Source organism: Cervus canadensis, chromosome 30 (genome assembly GCF_019320065.1).
Source record: "Cervus canadensis isolate Bull #8, Minnesota chromosome 30, ASM1932006v1, whole genome shotgun sequence".
NCBI classification, from domain to species: Eukaryota; Metazoa; Chordata; class Mammalia; order Artiodactyla; family Cervidae; genus Cervus; species Cervus canadensis.
In genome coordinates this window covers 4,041,992-4,061,938 of record NC_057415.1, presented here as the reverse complement: position 1 = coordinate 4,061,938, position 19,947 = coordinate 4,041,992, and the positions used below count along the sequence as shown (strand labels likewise).

General features: G+C 50.6%; 1 protein-coding gene across 1 annotated transcript; it reads right to left on the bottom strand.

The window, feature by feature from the left end:
- Nucleotides 1-4,681: 4,681 nt before the first annotated feature.
- LOC122432100 (liprin-alpha-1-like) lies at nt 4,682-19,166 on the bottom strand. The gene is made up of 6 exons (XM_043453896.1): nt 19,126-19,166; nt 13,234-13,335; nt 12,600-12,764; nt 11,751-11,944; nt 9,856-9,952; nt 4,682-5,005 (listed from the first exon to the last, which is right to left on the bottom strand). Exons 3-6 carry the CDS (start codon nt 12,708-12,710, stop codon nt 4,859-4,861), a joined length of 549 nt encoding a protein of 182 aa, XP_043309831.1. The 5' UTR covers nt 12,711-12,764; nt 13,234-13,335; nt 19,126-19,166; the 3' UTR covers nt 4,682-4,858.
- Nucleotides 19,167-19,947: the final 781 nt, after the last annotated feature.

The window sequence follows — 19,947 nt, the reverse complement described above, 5'->3', positions numbered from 1 at the left end:
AATTCATATTGGTGTATGGCAGAAATCAGATACTGCACGGCAATTATGCTTCAGAAAAAAAGAACACAGCAAGGTGGTCAGGAAAGTATGAAAAAAAGCTTTCTCACAGAGATTTATAATCACAACTCTGTGTATCTGGGAGCAGGCTGCCCACCATCATCAGGACTTCCCCCCAGCATCAGACCCTAGTCCAGCATCAGGCCCTCCTCAAGCATCAGACCTTCCCCCAGCATCAGGCCCTAGTCTAGCATCAGACCTTTCCAGAGCATCAGACCCTCCCCAAGCATCAGGCCCTAGTCCAGCATCAGACCCTACCCAGCATCAGACTCTCCCCCAGCATCACACCCTCCTCCAGAGTCAGACCCTCCCCCAGCATCAGGCCCTATTCCAGCATCAGACCTTCCCCCAGCATCAGACCCTCCCCCAGCATCACACCCTGTCTCAGCATCAGGCCTTGTCCAGCATCAGACCCTACCCAGCATCATACCTTCCCCCAGCATCAGACCCTCCCCCAGCATCAGGTCCTAGTCCAGCGTCAGACCCTCCCCCAGCATCAGATCTTACCCCAGCATCACACCCTCCTCCAGAGTCAGACCCTCCCCCAGCATCAGGCCCTAGTCCAGCATCAGACCCTCCCCCAGCATCAGATCCTAGTCCAGAGTCAGGCCCTCCCCCAGCATCAGACCCTCCCCCAGCATCCCCCAGCATCAGGCACTCCTCCAGCATCAGACCTTCGCCCAGCATCAGGCCCTAGTTCAGCATCAGAGGTTGCCCCCCAGCATCAGTCATTTCCCCCAGCATGAGGCCCTAGTCCAGCATCAGACCCTAGTCCAGCATCAGACATTCCCCCCCAGCATCAGACCCTAGTCCAGTATCAGGCCCTAGTCCAGCATCAGGCCCTAGTCCAGTATCAGGCCCTAGTCCAGCATCAGACCCTCGCCCAGCATCAGGCCCTCCCCCAGCATCAGGCCCTAGTCCAGCATCAGGCCCTCGTCCAGCATCAGACATCCCCCCCCAGCATCAGACCCTAGTCCAGAGTCAGGCCCTCCCCCAGCATCAGGCCCTAGTCCAGCATCAGGCCCTCGTCCAGCATCAGACATTCCCCCCCAGCATCAGACCCTAGTCCAAAGTCAGGCCCTCCCCCAGCATCAGACCCTCCCCCAGAATCAGACCCTCCCCCAGCATCAGGCACTCCTCCAGCATCAGGCCCTCATCCAGCATCAGACATTCCCCCCCAGCATCAGGCCCTAGTCCAGTATCAGGCCCTCTGCCAGCATCAGACCCTCCTCCAGCATCAGACCCTCCCCAGCATCAGGCCCTGCCCCCAGCATTAGGCCCTCCTCCAACATCAGGCCCTAGTCCAGAATCAGACCTTCCCCAGCATTAGACCCTCCCCCAGGATCAGATCCTAGTCCAGCATCAGATGTTCCCCGCAATCATCAGGCCCTAGTCCAGCATCATACCTTCCCCCAGAATCAGACCTTCCCACAGCGACAGGCACCTCCCGCATCAGACCCTCCCGCAACATGAGACCCTAGTCCAGCATCAGGCCCTCCCCCACCCTCAGACCCTCCCCCGGCCTCAGGCCGTTCCCCACTATCAGGCCCCCCACCTCCAGTATGAGGCGTGGCAGCTCCACTTGTCTGATGCTCCTGAGCACACTCAGGCAGCCCCAGAGCTGCAGGACAATGGCTCTTGCAGGAGGTGCATCTCCAGGAAGCACCTGCGGAGCAGCAGCAGCTGGGGTCTGTTTCAGGTCAAGGAGAGGCGAAGGGGCACTTGTGCAGGAGGCAGCCGTGGCTGTGGGCACGCTCCCCGACTCTGCTTCCTCCCCGTGGGGGCTCTGTTCTCCTGCTCTCTCACGGGCCCCAGGACTGTGTCCTTCCAGATTCACAGTCGCCTTGATATCTCAAGCCCAAGTCCTGAGTTGCGTCCCAGTCTGGTGTGGTGGAGGGCTGGGAACACCCAAGCTCAAGGGCTGAAAGGATCCCAGGGGGACAGTCGGGCCCCAGCGGGCGGCGGGGCAGGGGATGACGCTGGCCGCCCACAGAGGGCCCCGCAGCAGCACTGGAAGGACAGCAGCAATGCCTTAGCTCACTCAGGACGCTGCCCAGCCTAGCGCTCATAGATGTTACTGCCAGCAGCTCTGGGGACGCAGGAAGCCCGGTGAGTGACACCACGCCACATGGGCTGTGTGCGTGGGCACTGCTGACCATGGCCTCAGTTTTCATTCCGGTTCCAACTGTCCCTCCAAGGGTTGACAGGCTCCTCTTCCAAATGGCACTGATGTTTTCTTTATGTGGGTGAATGCATCCCTGCTTGTTTCTGTCAGCACTGTTGCCCCTCATCGTGTGTTTTCCTCGTTACAACCTGTACTTGCTGCTCTTCCAGTTTAAATTAGGAGCAGTCCTTATTTTCTGCATTTTCTAGTTTTCAGGGTTCATTGCAGCTTTCCAGGTGGCTCTAGTGGTAAAGATCCTGCCTGCCAAAGCAAGAGATAATGAGAGATGTGGGTTCGGTCCCTGGGTCGAGAAGATGGCCTGGAGGAGGGCATGACAACCCACTCCAGTATTCTTGCCTGGAGAATCCCATGGACAGAGGAGCTAGTGGGCTACAGTCCCTGGGGTCGCAAAGAGTCAGACACGACTGAAGCAGGTTAGCACACATCCAGGCTTTAGTTCAGTCACTCAGTTGTGTCCGACTCTTTGCCACTGTGTGGACTGCAGCACTCCAGGCTTTCCTGTCCTTCACTATCTCCTGGAGTTTGCTCAAACTCATGTCCATTCAATCAATGATGCCATAGAACCATCTCATTCCTGTTGCATCCACCAGAGAGGTGGCTGGGGCTCGGCAAAGTGCATGGTCCCACTGCGTGGGTGTGAAGCTGCCCTCACCACTCCCTGACCGCGTGACCATCACTGTGTCTTCCTCTGTAAATCGGGAGGTGGCAGCACCTGCTTGGGAACGGGCACATCCAGCATCTGGTATATGATCAATGCACCACCATCTCAGCGTTGTATTTATTAATAAGAGGGATAGCATTTAATAACCTGCTCCTTTTTCTCTCTTGTCACTTAACTGTGGTCCAGACCACATCTGGTTTACTTACCCCTGTAAATCCCACACCCAGCACAAACAAGACACTCACACATATCTGCCTGAAGAGACATGAACATACTCTGTCCTCAAGGAGATGAAGCCGAGCGAGATGGGGCCTGATGATAACACTGTGTGATGAGGAGACCCGAGGAGGACCTGTGTGGCTGTGGGGTGGGGTGGGGACTAGGGCAGAACCCCTGAGAGCTCCTGGGGATGGGGAAGTTAGCAGGAAGGAGGAGGAGGGCCTGTTCCTTGCAGGGTGTCCACAGATTGTACCTCACCCCTCACTGATGAACACTTGGGCCATTTCCAAACACTTGTCAGTGTTCTGGGGGAAACAATCATTGCCCAGCTCCTACTCAATCAACTTCACAGAATATGTTTCTAGCACTGGAGTATAAATATCTGCTTTCTTCATTCCATCCTCCGTTCATCCACCTATCCAGCCAGCCATCTGTTCATCCATCCATCCACTCACTAATCCATCCATCCGTCCACTCACAAATTCCATCCACCCATCGAGCCAGCCATCGGTTCATCAATCCATCCACTCACTAATCCATCCATCCATCCATCCACCCACCCACTCATTAACTCATCCGATCATCTTGGACCCACCGAGAAGACAGACGCCTCCTCCGCTCCTGCTCCCAGGAGGACCCCGAGCGTGAGTGACAGGAGCCTCATGGGGCAGCGGTGGAGACACAGAAGGGACATGCCTGCAGGCCCTCCTCCTCTGAACGGGGAAGCACCCACCTGGTCCTAAGGCCTCCTTGCCGGGGTGTCCAGGCCGGCCCCTTTCCTTCTTGCCAAACAAGCGGCGGATGGAGCACCTGATGCCCTTCTTCTTTGGGGTTTTGTCCATGGAGTCCTGGCTGCTGTTGATGCTGGGGTTGCCCCCGGGGCCGTCCTGAGAGTCCGTCGAGCTTTGGGGAGAGAAAACGCCCTTTAACCAGCGCCCTCATGCAAACACACACCCCTCCCCAAGACCGACTGATAGAACCGGCCACCAGCAACACCCGTGCCTCCACCTCGAGCAGACAGTGGCGTCTGCTTCACCAACCACACTCCACACGAGCAATGGGGGCTCCCGGCCACAGACATCGGCCCCGGGAAGCTGAGAGTCTCTGACTGGAGCTGCCCCCGAGGAGGGCTTGACTCCAGGCCAGCTAGTGCAGAGGGCGTTCCGACCCTCCCTCAGGGTTGCCGCTCAGCAGGTGATGAGGCTCCCAGAGAAGGCGAGCTCCACCGCTCTGGGCAGCTCCCCCTGCCTCCCACAGGGTGACCGTCCCCGGCCATGGCAGGAGAGCGATAGTCACCGTGCAGGGCTGACGGTCAGGAGACCACTCGTGCCCTCCGTCGGGGGCTTCCTGGCTCAGGCCGGGAGTTCAGCAGGTGGTGGTCGAATGAGGACAGTGTCAGCCACAGGATGGGACAGAGTCTCCTGAGAGGAGACCCTTGAGGAAAAGGGAGGGACCCTCAAGAGCGAACCTGAGAGGCACGGGGCCATCACCATCAGGAACGCGCCCCAGATGGGCAGACCTCTAGCAAGAGCAGGAAGAAAGCTCCCAAAGGAGTCAATCCGCAGAGATGACATTTTCTAAAATCACTGAGGTCCCTGAGCTCTTCTCCCCCAGCATCTGAAGTTTACCACTAAACACAGACACCGCATCCAGTGCGATTCCTTTAAAACCATTCTTCCACCTCTTTCAAGACAAGAGGCGCAGGGCTCCTGAAACTGACGAGGCGCGCAGCCCCCTTACTTGCGGGCATCCCTGATGTCCTCCGCGCACAGCGCCCCCGTCTGCACCTGCTCCAGCCGAAGGGACTCAGGCGAGGCAGGGCTCGAGGTTTCACACTTGATGGTGTTCTTGTCATTTTGCACCTCTTCCCGTAGAGCTGGCATCTGAGGGAATGAGCTAAGTGTAAAATTGGCTAACAAGAGACTGTGTCAAAAAAGGCAATCATACAGGCCTTACATTATAACCACAAACATATTTGAAAATCTATTAGCTATGCTATCCGCCAAGTACAAAAAAAGGCCTTGTACTAGCTTAATGCCATCTTAAAGGACTGTCTTGTAGAGAAGCGGGGCATGGGGCAGTGAGAGCACCTGACTGAGTGCAGAGACCCCGGACCGGAGCCTCCCTGCAGCGGGGCTCCGCCCTGCCTGGAATGCGGCGACCAGATGGCCCCGCCGGGCAGGACAGCAGAGCAACGCCAGCCCCATGAACCCTGCATGGCACGAACTGCCCTGATGAAAGGACTGTGCTCATCGCCAGATGCTGCTCAGAAGCACCACTAGCAAGGGTAAGGAACCTCTCAGCAAGCCTTCCAGACCTTTCTGTTTGAAGGAGAAAAGGAAACAGCTTGTACCACCACCCAAGATCCTTTGTAGTGATGATGCAGGTTACTGGAACCCGTGACACTAAGTGAAACACAGGAAAGGTACCTAACCCGGCATGCGAACACCATGTGTCTGGCTTGTATTTCTCTGTAACATACGACTGGGGCTACACAGTGAGGTGCTTACACGCAATTCAGTGTAATTTGCTCACTGTGGTCTACATAAAGCACCCCTAGGTCTTCACTAAGAGATGATCTTGTAGCAACCTAGAGCGGTGGGATGGGGAGGGAAATGGGACGGAGGTCCAAAAGGGAAGGGATATATGTATACCTATGGCCAATTCATGTTGAGGTTTGACAGAAAAGAACAAAATTCTGTAAAGCAATTATCCTTCAATTAAAAAATAAACTAATTAAAAGGAAAAAAAATGATGATCTCTCCTGGAGTCCCAGCTTTTCCGCTGGTCCCGGGTGTGAGGAAAGGAAAGACAGCGGTGGCAACAGTGTGGGGAACAGATTAACCCCTTCAGGGTCCAGACAGGTCTCACTTACACATTTGGGTCTGTGGTTAAGCCAGGGGAAGTCCGTAGAAGCATGCACGGCAAGTATTTTTATAAACAACGAGTGTGTTGTTTTAACCAACTAACCTGTGCCTTTGGAACGGGATTCTGTAAAGAATACTGATCCACTGCAGCCCCACAGAAGCTTGGTGACAACAAAGTGACTCAGTGCAAAATACAGCTGAGCCCGTTTAACAGCGGCTGGATAAACTGCACCCTCCCCTGATCTCTAACAAGAACCCTCAGGCAACAGAAGGCTACAGAGGCTAGAAATTATCCCCACAGAACTGAACAGGGGTCAATCTCAAATTCAAGTTACAATAAGCATTTATAAAAATCAGAAAACAACACAGAACAGAGCGGGGAAGTGACACGCCTGGGTTGACCGTGGACTCAGGGGAGACAAACACCTGCCTCAAAGTCAGGGACCGCGGCCAGCCCCTTCCCCGGGCCTCCTCCTGAGGAAGGGCTCTGGGCCCCCAGCCTGGCCGCCCTCCTTCAGGAGGGAAGCCCGCCCCCCTGGTGCCCACGTGACTAGGATGGGCAGGACCGTGTCCTCACGTAACAGGAGGGCAGAGCAGGTCACAGAGCCGGTGAGCGGCACACCCAGGCCACCAGCCCCAGGCTGACGGAGCAGCACCGCTGTGCCCAGCAGAAGGGCTCCCAGGCACTGAGCTGCCTGAACTGGAGCGTGGCTGCCCGAGACCTGTGGGAAGGTCCCCAGAGTGGTCGGTCAGTGGGCTGGGAGCGGGAGAGGGACAAGGACGGCCAGCCCTCGGGGCACTGGACTCCAACAACAGGCGCTCATCCAAGGGACCAGAGGGGAGAGGAAGCGAGCTCCCTCCTGCCGCTCCCTCCATCAGGGATGCTGTGAGGGACACGAGAGCCTCTGGAGGAAAGCGGGCTGGATGGCCCCACGGTTAAGTGTCCAGGCTCTGATCAGAAGAGTCTGCACCGCACTGCTGGGTGTGTGAGCCTGGGCACGGGGTTCGGCCTCTGTAAGCCTCAGGGTCCACGTCTGCTGAATGGGGATAACTGCAGCCTGGACCTCACCTGGGTGTCTGTGGGGTTTGATGACAGGCTCGGAAAGCACTCGACACGATGCCTGGCGGGCAGAGTCTCCTGCACACTGCTACCCCCGTCATTAGAGGGCTTCCCCCAAGTCTAATACCTATGGCTCTGATTCAGTCATTGCTTTTAAGAAAACACTAAGCGGAAATTCCATGGTGGTCCAGAGGTTAGGACTTGGCACTTTCACTGCCGGGACACAGGTCTGATCCCTGGTTGGGGAATTAAGATCCCATAAGCTGTGCAGCATGGCCAAAAAAATAAAATTTTCAAAATAATAAATACTGCTATGTCTATTATACATAAGCATGAGATGATTAGAAAGCAAACAAGTGGCAGAAAGGGAAACCGTTACAATTGTCTCAACGAATGACCTATTTCCAACAGAACCATCAGCATATTTTAAGTGGTGGGTGAGTTTCAAAACTGCCATTAAAACGTCAATTATTCACCAGTACATAACCACACAGTGTTCATTCACGTGACTCGATAAGCACTCTTTAACACTTCACAGAGAAACAAAGCCGTGCTAAATTACTAAATAATTTACCTTTCAACGATGCTTCCTTAAATCACTAGGCTGATAGATGCATGCAAAGAAATGGAGAGAAACCAGGTTGATTGTGACTTTGAAGCTAAAAATTCAAGAATCAGTATAGGCAAATACAGGAAAGCAAAAATGATGGCAAACCTATAAGTGACATTAAGACCTCACTTATAGAGAACAGTAGCTGGAAACAGAATATTTTTTTTTTTTGACCACAGAAGTTAAATAAGCTATTCAAGATTTACTAGAGAAACACTATAAATTATTACTCAGGAAGATACGAGTCTGATACAACATCGTGATTTATTAAAGCAGAGCATCCTGTACATCAAAGGGCCTCAGCAGCTGTCTGTTCTCAGCCAAACTTCTCTATAACCTATTTCTCTTAATAAAAAACATGTTATACTTTAAAACAGTAATTTAACTGATGAGGAAGTTACCATAATACCTACTTTAACACTGAACAAATCTCACCACCTATTGGACATTAATGTAAAATCCTTACCTAGAATTTGATTTAAAACTTCTGAAAATAAATTCATTAAAGCAGGTACTCTACGAAAATGTGTAAGAATGACAGCTAGCATAATAGCAGGTGGAGTCTTCACATTTTATGAACCATAGAAGATACTTTGTAAAAGAGTCTAGTAGAGACATTAACCATGCAAAAGCTGATGAGATTTACAGTCTTAAATACAAGCACCAACACAGAAAAGATATTGTGTCAAAAGCCCATTAATTCTACACTTAGAGGATCATTTCTTTGTGTAAGCATACTCTCATTTATAAATTGCACAGGTTATGTAGTGTATGATCCATCTACATTATGCTTGTAACTGCATAGTGATACAATAATTCAAACTTACTGCTATGGGGGAAAATCACCATTTAATGAGCCATGAAGAAAAGCACAAACACGACTAAAGGGACACACGCTGTGGACACAGCACTGCTGAGACCAGAGCAAGTGGGCAGACGGGGAGGGGAGATGGATGGGGAAACTACAGCCTGGGGTGGGGGGGACGGGAGGCTGGGGTCTGGATTGACGACGGCTAAACAGACAACAGGATGAGACAGGAAATCCAAACCGACGATGAAAGCAGACACACCGTCCGAGAACTCCAACAACAAGGACAAAATATACACAACTGTTCTTTTACAAATACTCGGAAAGAAATCAAACACAAAACCACAGAGAAATCGTCAAGAATTTTAAATATCAACTAATTAGCCAAAGACGCAAATTATATAAATGTGTCAAAAGACCACAAAATGGGCTAGTTACCACTTCACATGCATCTAAAATGATTCACACTTAATTTAATGATATGCTGACCAACAGTGCAGCTAACATGAAATGGGTGGTAACAGAAAAAAGTGATAATACATGTGCAGGTACAAAGCAGAGGGTTGTAAACGTGATTTCATGAGGTAAACAGCAATGCACTCAGAAACCTAAGCTACACACGCAAGAAAGCTGGACCATGCGCTTTAGAGCCGCACACTCTGTCACCAAAAGCCCTAGGTCGTCATCCCGTTTTCAGACTCGGGAGAGTGAGGAAGCCCGACTTCTTCCCTGGGGCTCTCGGGCACCGGGCTTTGAACGTGGTTTCACACGCAGAGCGGGCCTGAGTGCGCGGCCAGGTCCATCAGCAAGCAGACCAGTTTAGATTTTTGGTTTTCTTCCCACCGCATGCCCTGCACCGTGCAGCCAGGCATCCCCAGTGGAAAATGTGCTGCACGGTTTTCACACGCCATGAGAACTGCCTAAGGTTACTTTCACAAAGCTGTCTGCTCCCTGAGAACAGAAACTTTCCTGCAGCTGCTGCGCCCAGCACAGGCCAGGCCCAGCTTTACAGAGGCAGGCTCTGGCTGAGCTCATGATGACCTGCTAAGCCGGTGGTCCAAATATCAAGACTAACTGGTCACTGTGCGATTACGGAATGATTAAAGACTAGGCAGTTTTAAAAATCATAGACCTCTGAGTGTGGAAAATGTACCTGATTTTCTTCTGGGTAAAAAGACAAGAAAACAAAAAACAAACAAAAAAGGAAAACCAGTATGCTGGGGGAGGGACGTGGCAGGGAGGAGGCAGACACATACCAGAGGCATGAAGCCCAGCCGGTCTATGTTCCGTGCTGGCCTTCGACGCCTCATTCGGGGCGTGGCGGGCACACTGCTGGGCGGGCAGGAGCTGGCAAGCGAGGAGGCAAAATACAGGTCGAGGGAGCTCACTGATTTAAAACGACGAAGGCTGCCTGAGCTCGCCTTGCCCACCCTGCTCTCAGTCTCCTTGGCCCGCTGCTCGGTGTTCTCCTCTTCTTGGATCCACCTAAAAGAGAGCAAAACTCGTCACCTGCCTTTGTCAGCACAGGAACGTGTCTGGACAACAACTTTGGGCTTGCATTCTGTGTCATGATTAGCAAATTCCAGCAACAGTTGCTCAATTAACATCGCAGCAAAAAGGTTCGACTTTCCCTCTTTTGAATATTCTCAAACTTAGTATAACTTAGCATTGAGTCTTACAAACTGGCCCCTGATCATTCACGTTTGATTTGACTCATTTACTCTAACATTCTGACGGGGCCTGGGTGGCGACTCTCTCCCTGTGAGGAGACAGCTGAAGTGGACAACCTTCACCATCCCTGCTCTCAGGGCTGAGGTGCACATCAGGGCCTCGAGTCTTTTCCACTGGGAATCAGGAACTCTGCACCATCAAAACAGCGATTCACAAACAAGCTTGACTTTCTAAACACAAATCTCCAGACCAGATGAAGTGCTGAGTTGATCTTTTTTTTTTTAAGGGTGTATATGTACCAACACATCACTTGATGAAGTTCTCCCCCAGGTTTGTGAGAGTTTCTGGATTCATGTCAATGTGCCGCATTCACCTAGAATTTACGGTGACGGCTCTTCTCCCCTAATGTGTCATGGATGATTTTATATAGCAGTTTAAGTATTAGATTATGCATATAAAATGATTTTTTAAAAAAAATACAAGATTCTTGCAGGTCGTAACCTCTCCAGTTTCACTACTTATATGTCCTGAAAGATTTTCACTGGTGACAAGTTGAAGGACAGAATTTACCATTTATATCAAGTCAACATATTGCATAAGGAAAAATCACTTTTACCTGACAACGTGCTGTAAAAATAGAAACATTAATATGTTAACCGTTCCATATTTCCTGCGGGGACGGGGAAAGACAACCTTTCTGAGCTCGTCTGTGCTCAAACACGGCCCAGAAAGCAGTCTGTCTCGGCGCCAAAACTGCAGGCGGCACCACCTGCGTTTGCTGGTTGTGCCGCTCACCCCTGCCTTCCCCCTGAACCCCCCGCGCTCGGCCAACAGGAACGGGCACCTCGGCCTGGGCTGACGTGACGAGAACAATCCGAGCAGCAGCTCTGCCGGGTCCTGCGCAGGGTCACCGGCCCGCGGCCACTCTGAACGGAACCTCAGGACAGGAGGCACGGCTGTGCGGGTGTGGCCCAGGCAGGCCTCGGGGCCCCCGGCCACCCGGCTGCACCCAGACCCAGGGCCCCCTGCTCACCACGAGGCGGGCCTTCGGATTCTATCCCGCTTTGTAAACTGTTATAACTGCCAAGACGGTGTCTAAAGAAAACATCTTAAACATACTGATGAGTTGAGAAAAACTCAAACACATGTCCTTGGACCAGTGTCTTACAAGAAGCCAATCTTCACACTGTGTTAAGTTAAAAAGGAAACTGCGGATCTGAGGGGAATTTGCCAACCCCAAACCTCAGCTTTTCTGTTCCAGGTGCTTCTCACCAGAGCATGGGAGGCTCCGAGGGACACACGAGGGCGAACCCTCAGTGCTGGTGGGTTCACGGGCCACAGAGGACACCACCTCGGCACGTCTCCCACCTTGGGGCTCAGAGCTGTGGGGGGACACCCCACAAGACCCCCCGCCCACAGAGTGCTGACACCAGCTGTGGACAGAACGCCCTGGCTGACTCAGCTCTCTCATCAAGGGCGATCTCAGAACTGAAAATCCTTGAAGCAGGGCTGTAGTCAGTGTTCTCACTATGGAACACTCAGACTTCGTCTAGGACAAGACAGCTCCTCAGAGAAGCCCAGTTTCTGGGGAGCTGAGTTCGGGCACACCCACCGGATCTCTTGGTTGGTGGCGTCCAGCTTCTCCTGAAGAATCGCAGGAAGAGTCCTGGCATCAGCCTGCCCACTGGGCGGCAGCTGAACAGCCGAGCTGAGGAGGGTGACCCCGTCGCCCTCGCCGTCAGACACGCCTTCGTCTCTTTCGAAGGCCTGGGCCACGGTGGCCGGCACGCGGGCCTGCTGTCTCAACTGAAATAAAAGGGGCCGAGTCACTGTGTGTTGATCTGGGCATATACGTTAGTGCACTTCTTCCTGTATACTCACCTGATGATATGGCCACTGTAACAGAATACACCGAGTGTCTCTCATTGATCTCAACGACAATGATCTCAATCTGCTTATTCACAGCTTTAAACTCTCAGTTGGAGAGGGAAAAAATGTTATCCTAAAACCATTCTATTACCCAGTTTTTAATTGCAAATTGATAGCCAGAAGATAATAAATCTTGAGACATTTATGCCAACTAATACTTTTAACTGGGGGCTTCCCAGGTGGCTCAGTGGTAAAGAATCCGCCTGCCAATTCGAGAGGGCAGGTTGGATCCCTGGGTCGGGAAGATCCCCTGGAGTAGAAGATGGCCACCCACTCCAGTATTCTTGCCTGGGAAGTCCCAGGAAGAGAGGATGTGTTGGACTACAGTCCACAGGGTTGTATAAGACTCGGATAAGGCTGAGTGTGTACTCAGGCAATGCTGTTAAACCATATAAAACTCTGACTTCTTACAGAAAAACTGTATTCACAAGAATTCAAGAAGCTCAAAAGTCAACTAGTTCCATAAATACGTGCATCATCCACCTGACCAGGCAGCAAGTGTACAAATGCAGGCCGGCCGGGTGGCTGGTACCTTCTCGTCCAGGGCCTTGTGGTGCTCAAATAGAAACTTCAGCGCCCTGAGCACCTCCACCTCGCTGATCATGCCGGCTGGGGACTGCGCCTGCTGCTTGTCCGCCGTCATCCGGAGGGATGGTACATACCGGGAAACGAGGAGCTCCAGGTGTTCCAGCAGCAGCTGCAGGGAGGGGTCAAAGGAGCACCTTCAACCTCACACTTGAATTCAGGGCCGAGAACTCCTCTCAGCCTCACGCTAAAGCCAAAACCATGCTAAGGCACGTCGGAATCCCGCCAGTTCAGTCTAAAGTTAGAGTGGACTTCCCCAGTGGCCCAGGAGTTAAGACTCCACACTTCTGCAGGGCTCATGGGTTTTAATCCCTGGTCGGGGATCTAAGATCCCACATAAACTGTAGCATGGCCAAAAATGGAAGTTAAGAGAACTCCCCCTCAAATGTACTAAAATTACATTCGCTCTCATCATAAATTTGAAGCAAACTATGAGAACCCCAAGCTGATCCACCTCGGTCTGCCCAGTGGGAAGATGTGAAAAATGACTTGAAAACCAGACAGACTTTAAAGACAGCAACAAGGAGCCCAGTGGTGAGCCCCGCGGGCACAGGTCAGCACGGGAGACTCCGCCTACTGACCCTGGTGTTGTTCCTCTCTGCTCTCAGCTGAGCAATTTCTTCTTCTCTGGCAAGAAGCTGCTCCCTGCACACCTTCAGTTCTTCATTATATGTTCCCAACTCCTAGAAAACAGTTAAATGAGGAGGTAACTAAATGCAAACACAAGTGAAAAAGAGAGCGAGACCGTGAAGGCTGACCCTATCAAGTCTCTCCAGGCTCCACACAAAGGATCTCCCTGCCCCTCCGGAGAAAAGAGGGTCCGCTGACCCCAAGACCACACAGACAAGCACAACTCAGACTGGCCTTCAACCTCCGCCTCGACCTGGCAGGCACGCGGAGAAGAGAACCCGGAATCCAGCCTGCCTTCTCCAGACCCAGGGAAGTCTGAGAAACTTTCCTAAACATAAACCAAACAACAAAATGGATAAACAGATTCTTAAACGACACGCAGACAAGTGACCTAGGACCCCTGAGGAGAGTGAAGAAGAAAGGGAAGATCTACAAGGCCACCAGGTTTTGGAGTGTTCCTCTGGGAAAGAGGCTGATGGCACACCAAGGCCATCTGCTAGCCTGACTCCACTGAAATCACCCAGTCATTCAATAAACTGGCTAAAATGTTAAATTCGTGTTATATGTATTTTATCACAATTTGTGTGCACGCGGGGCCATCCACGTGGTGAACTTGCTCAAACCGAACCACAACGAGACTTTCATTCTTCCATTTTTCTTTGCACAAGTAAAAAAACCCTGGCTTACACATCCCCCACTACATACTGAGTATTCAGCACCTAGAACACTGCCCAACACTTGTAAGAGGCATGTAGTAGACATGTGAAGCCATGAGGGTATATGTTACACACGTAAGCAGTAGGTACCCATTATTAACATGCTGGACACACTGGTCTGTGCTTTGTAAGATGGGAGACATTAAGGGGCTTAGCCTCTCTGCTTCAAGGACTGACTCTCTAGCTCGATCCAGATGCCCCAGAGACTGTTCCAGCCACTGTATCCCTTCTTGTGGGCCCCCCGCCCATCCTCCACGCAGCACCTGCACAACCTCTAACAAAGTCAACCTGCTGGGGTCGATCCTGCGCACGAAGGCCAAAACGCCCTGGCCGGCAGGGCCCATGGCCATGCTAACAAATGAAACACAACCCCAACGCTTCATCGGGTGAGGGCCAATCCGATGGGCCCAGTCCCTGGCTGCTCTCACCTCAGGACACTCTGCCTCCAGGACTTGGGTCGAGGCCAACTTCTTCGTCTTCTTGGCCTTTGCCTTGGGGTTGCAGCATTGGAAAAGCGCCCATAGGCGGGCCCTTCTGCGACCCATCCTCGTGGATGGGGGCAGCCCCCCACTCGGGGGCAACCACTGTTTCCCAGGCAGTTACCTCAGCACCTGAGCTATCACCACCGATCTCACACTACAACCACCGATCTCACACACCGCTCTCTCACACACCGCTCTCTCACACTATGACCACCAGCTCTGCTGTCTCAAGAAGAAATGGCACGAAGGCTCTGCCTCCAGCACGTCTCCCAGGAGCCCGGAACCTGGAACCCACTCCGTCACAAGGGGCTCCGTGGTAACAGGGGGGCTGGGCTCAGGCCCACCATCAAGGGTGCAGAGAGGGGGGAAGGGCTGCCAAAAAGATGGCAGGTGAGTGTGGGGTGCGGGAGAAGGAAGGCCGTGCCCACCGCTCAGGCCCAACGTCAAACATGACCCTGCAATGTACTGGGTCACAGTCGAACCGAACAGTATACACTGCTTCAGAAACCACCACCGCTAGGAATGAGCACATCTTCTAAGGGGGCTTCTGCCCCCTCCACCCCTGAAACAAGCCTCCAATGAGGCTACTGAAAGGGCACCCCTGAACTCAAGGGCACCCCTGAACTCAAGAGCGTCCCCAGAACCCATGCCAGTGAGGATGCTGGCTGCCGCACTGGCTGCCCCTCACTCTCACCCTGAGCTTGGTCATTGCCATTTACTTCTCCAGGGGATCTTCCCAACCCAGGGATCAAACCCGGGTCATCCGTATTGTACACAAACACTTTACCATCTGAGCCATGAGGGATCTACTAGCGTGTCAGATGAGTGCAAACATGCGGTAGTTTGAGCATTCTTTGGGATTGACTTTCTTTGGGATTGGAATGAAAACTCACCTTTTCCAGTCCTGTGGCCACTGCTGAGTTTTCCAAATTTGCTGGCATATTGAGTGCAGCACTTTCACAGCATCATCTTCCAGGATTTGAAATAGCCCAACTGGAATTCCGTCACCTCCACTAGCTTTGTTCATAGTGATGCTTTCTAAGGCCCACCTGACTTCACATTCCAGGATGTCTGGCTCTAGGTGAGCGATCACACCATGGTGATCATCTGGGTCGTGAAGATCATTTTTGTACAGTGCTTCTGTGTATTCTTGCCACCTCTTCTTAATATCTTCTGCTTCTGCTAGGTCCAAACCATTTCTGTCCTTTATCGAACCCATCTTTGCATGAAATGTTCCCTTGGTATCTCTCATTTTCTTGAAGAGATCTCTAGTCTTTCCCATTCTGTTGTTTTCCTCTATTTCTTTGCATTGCTCACTGAGGAAGGCTTTCTTATCTCTCCTTGCTATTTTTTGGAACTCTGCATTCAAATGGGAACATCTTTCCTTTTCTCCTTTTTCACTTCTCTTCTTTTCACAGCTATTTGTAAGGCCTTCTCAAACAACCATTTTGCCTTTTTGCATTTCTTTTCCATGGGGATGGTCTTGACCCCTGTCTCCTGTACAGTGTCACAAACCTCCATCCATAGTTCATCAGGCACTCTGTCTATCAGATCTAGTCCCTTCAATCATTTCTCACTTCCACTGTATAGCCATAAGGGATTTGATTTAGGTCATACCTGAATGGTCTAGTGGTTTTCCCTACTTTCTTCAATTTAAGTCTGAATTTGGCAGTAAAGAGTCCTTAGGCAGTCACAATCCAAGATATCAAAATAAGGGAAGCTCAGTGAGGGAGCTGGAGTCTGAGAGGGCTGCTCCTTCCCTCGGGGCATCTGAATAAAGCTGACTCTGCGAAGAAAAGGCAGGGAGAAAGTCAAGCAGAGGGGACTGGCTAACACAGCTCTGGATGGTCCCTTGGGCTGGGAAGACAAAAATTCGAGTGCAGGCCTGACATGTCAGTCCGGATGTTAGAGATCAAGCTCCCCAAGAAAAGGGAGGCACAGAAAATGTGCCCAACACTCTGCCCAAATCGGCTGAGCGCTGAGTATCCATCACCTCTTGGTGCTCAGAAGACAGACGGTGGGCTTCAGGACCTGGCAAGAAGGGGGGTCCTGGGAGGCACCCCAGACTTCCAGACGGAGATGCTGGAGGGCTCCTCCCTGGGGTCAGGGAGGGAAAGTGGGTGATGGCTGCTGAGACTCAGCTTACAAGGACCCCCCAGCCTCAAGGCACTCAGGCCCTGAGTGAACAGAGAGCTCTGTCCCCACTAGAGGTCTGCATCAGAAGAAACTCTGGAGAAGACAGCATCACCAGAACCTCTAGGGTTTTCCAAACACAATGTCCAACATGCAACCAAAGAAGCAAAAAAGGGTGTGACAACAAACAGCACCAAGAGAAATAGAACTGAAACAGATCCAGAGGTGTCAGTTGTATATCAGCATATCACAGGTATACTAGAGGTATCAGATGCAAACTTCACCAGTTCAAAAATATACCTGACAAAAGGAAAAATTTCTGAGAATCAAAACCGATGCTAGAACTTTAAAATAACAGTGACCGAATTTAAGAACTCAGTCTCTGGTCTTAACATCAAATTGGACACAGCTGAAGAGAGGATCAGTGAACTGAAGGATGGATCAGTTAAAAATATATATATAAGAGGGAAAAAAGTTTAGAACATATGGAAGGAGCCCGCTTGTTAAACTATGTTGTTAAAAACTATAAATGAGGCCCCTCAAGGGAGAGAAAAGACAGAAAGGGGAATAAGAAATGCCTCCAGGGGTTGAAACTAAAGAGCCTCTTAATGAAAGTGAAAGAGGAGAGTGAGAAAGCTTGCATAAAACTCAACATTCAAAAAATGAAGGTCATGCCATCTGGCTCCATCACTTCCTGGCAAATAAATGGGGAAACAATGGAAACAGTGACAGACTGTATTTTCTTGGGCTCCCAAATGACTGCAGATGGTGACATTAAAAGACGCTAGCTCCTTGGAAGGAAAGCTATGACCAACCTAGACAGCACATTAAAAAGCAGAGACATTACTTTGCCGACAAAGGTTCATTTAGTCAAAGCTATGGTTTTTCCAGTAGTCATGTATGGATGTGAGAGTTGGCCCGGGAAGAAGGCTGAACGCCAAAGAATCAATGCTTCTGAACTGTGGTGTTGGAGAAGACTCTTGAGAGCCCTGTGGACTGCAAGGAGATCCAACCAGTCCATCCTAAAGCAAATCAGTCCTGAATATTCATTGGAAAGACGGATGCTGAAGCTCCAATACTTTGGCCACCTGATACGAAGAACTGACTCTTTGGAAAAGAACCTGATGCTGGGGAAGACTGAAGGCAGGAGGAGAAGGGGATGACAGAGGATGAGACGGTTGGATGGCATCACTGACTCGATGGACATGAGCTTGGGCAGGATCCAGGAGTTGGTGATGGACAGGGAGGCATGGTGCGCTGCAGTCCATGGGGTCGCAAAGGGTCAGACACGGAGTGACTGAACTGACTGACAGGGGCGGGGGCAAGAGTTGGCTGGAGAATCAGACCATTGACTCAAAAATGAAAACCACACATTGGTTTCAGCAGCTCTGCGGGTGCCTAAGGCAAGAAGAAAATATTCAAGTGCTCAGAGGAAAAAGGCGAGGCTTTTAATGGCACAGCAACCCTGAGGGCTGACATTTCAAGAACAAGGAAGTCAGGAGATAATGGACTGGCGCCTGTGAAATGCTGAAAAACAAATACCAACCAATCTGGAATTCTATACCCAACAAAAACACTCTTCCAAAGTGAAAGCAAAATAAAGACTTTTAGGGCAAATGGAAATGAGACAGCTCATCACCCACAGACATGAACTAAAAAATGTTAAGGCAGTTCTTTGGGAGAAAGAAAAGTAGTCTCTGACGGAAGTATAAAAAACAAGTAAAGACCAACAGTGAGGTAACAGTGAGGGTAAATATTAACTCTACGATGATGATAATGCCAAAAATATACCTAAAATTTTAAAGGATAACAGTGACAAGGAGGAAACAGTCGTGTCAGGGAGGCAGTAAAAATACTAAGTTAGACTTGAATGTAGAACACACGCTGTATCTGCGAATGTACACCCGATCACCTGACAGAGGCGTACAGACCTAGAAAAACACTTCATCCTTCTAACAGAAAGCACGAGAGAAGGACACAGAATAGGTGGGACGAGCAGAAAACAAACAGCAACATGGTACCTACACACTGAAATATCAAAATTATAAACAGAGCAAATACTCTCATTGAAAGATAAAAAGGGTCAAACTGATTAAAATTAAAACCATACACTATTCACAGAGGTACGTGTAAAGATGGAAGACCACAGACAGGTGAAAGTAAAAGATACCCAGGCAAACAAGGACAGAAAACTGATGTGGCAATATCACTGTCCAATAATGTCTAAAGTAAGAAGCATTACTAGCAATAAAAAGGAGCATCTCATACTGATACAAGTTCAGTCCAGCAAGAACATGAAGATTCTAAATTTGATTGTCCCTAATAACATAACCTCTCCACCATGACCCGTCCGTCCTGGGTGGCCCCACACAGCACGGCGTAGTTTCATTGAGTTAGACAAGACTGTGGTCCATGTGATCAGATCGGCTAGTTTTCTCTGATTATGGCTTCAGGGTGTCTGCCCTTTCATGCCCTCTCGCAACACCTACCATCTTACTTGGGTTTCGCTTACCTTGGACGTGGGGTATCTCTTTATGGCTGCTCCAGCAAAGCGCAGCCGCTGCTCCTTACCTCGGACGAGGGGTATCTCCTCGTGACAGAATGTGGTCCACTGGAGAAGGGAATGGCAAACCACTTCAGTATTCTTGCCGTGAGAACCCCATGAACAGTATGAAAAGGCAAAATGATAGGATACTGAAAGAGGAACTCCCCAGGTCGGTAGGTGCCTAGTATGCTACTGGAGATCAGTGGAGAAATAACTCCACAAAGAATGAAGGGATGGAGCCAAAGCAAAAACAAGACACAGTTGTGGATGTGACTGGTGACAGAAGCAAGGTCCGATGCTGTAAAGAGCAATATTGCACAGGAACCTGGAATGTGAGGTCCATGAATCAAGGCAAATTGGAAGTGGTCAAACAGGAGATGGCAAGAGTGAATGTCAACATTCTAGGAATCAGCAAACTGAAATGGACAGGAATGGGTGAATTTAACTCAGATGACCATTATATCTACTACTGTGGGCAGGAATCCCTTAGAAGAAATGGAGTAGCCATCATGGTCAACAAAAGAGTCCAAAATGTAGCACTTGGATGCAATCTCAAACATGACAGAATGATCTCTGTTCGTTTCCAAGGCAAACCATTCAATACCACGGTAATCGAAACCTAGGCCCCAACCAGTAACGCTGAAGAAGCTGAAGTTGAACGGTTCTGTGTAGACCCAGAAGACCTTTTAGAACTAACACCCAAAAAGGATGTCCTTTTCATTATAGGGGACTGGAATCCAAAAGTAGGAAGTCAAGAAACACCTGAAGTAACAGGCAAATGTGGCCTTG

Coding starts and splice junctions, on each gene's coding strand:
- LOC122432100 (XM_043453896.1), bottom strand. CDS start 12,710: ATGACGGCGGACAAGCAGCAGGCGCAGTCCCCAGCCGGCATGATCAGC. Junction 11,945..12,599: donor ACAAGGCCCTGGACGAGAAG/GTACCAGCCACC, acceptor CTTTTATTTCAG/TTGAGACAGCAGGCCCGCGT. Junction 9,953..11,750: donor GCCACCAACCAAGAGATCCG/GTGGGTGTGCCC, acceptor GCTCTCTTTTAG/GTGGATCCAAGAAGAGGAGA.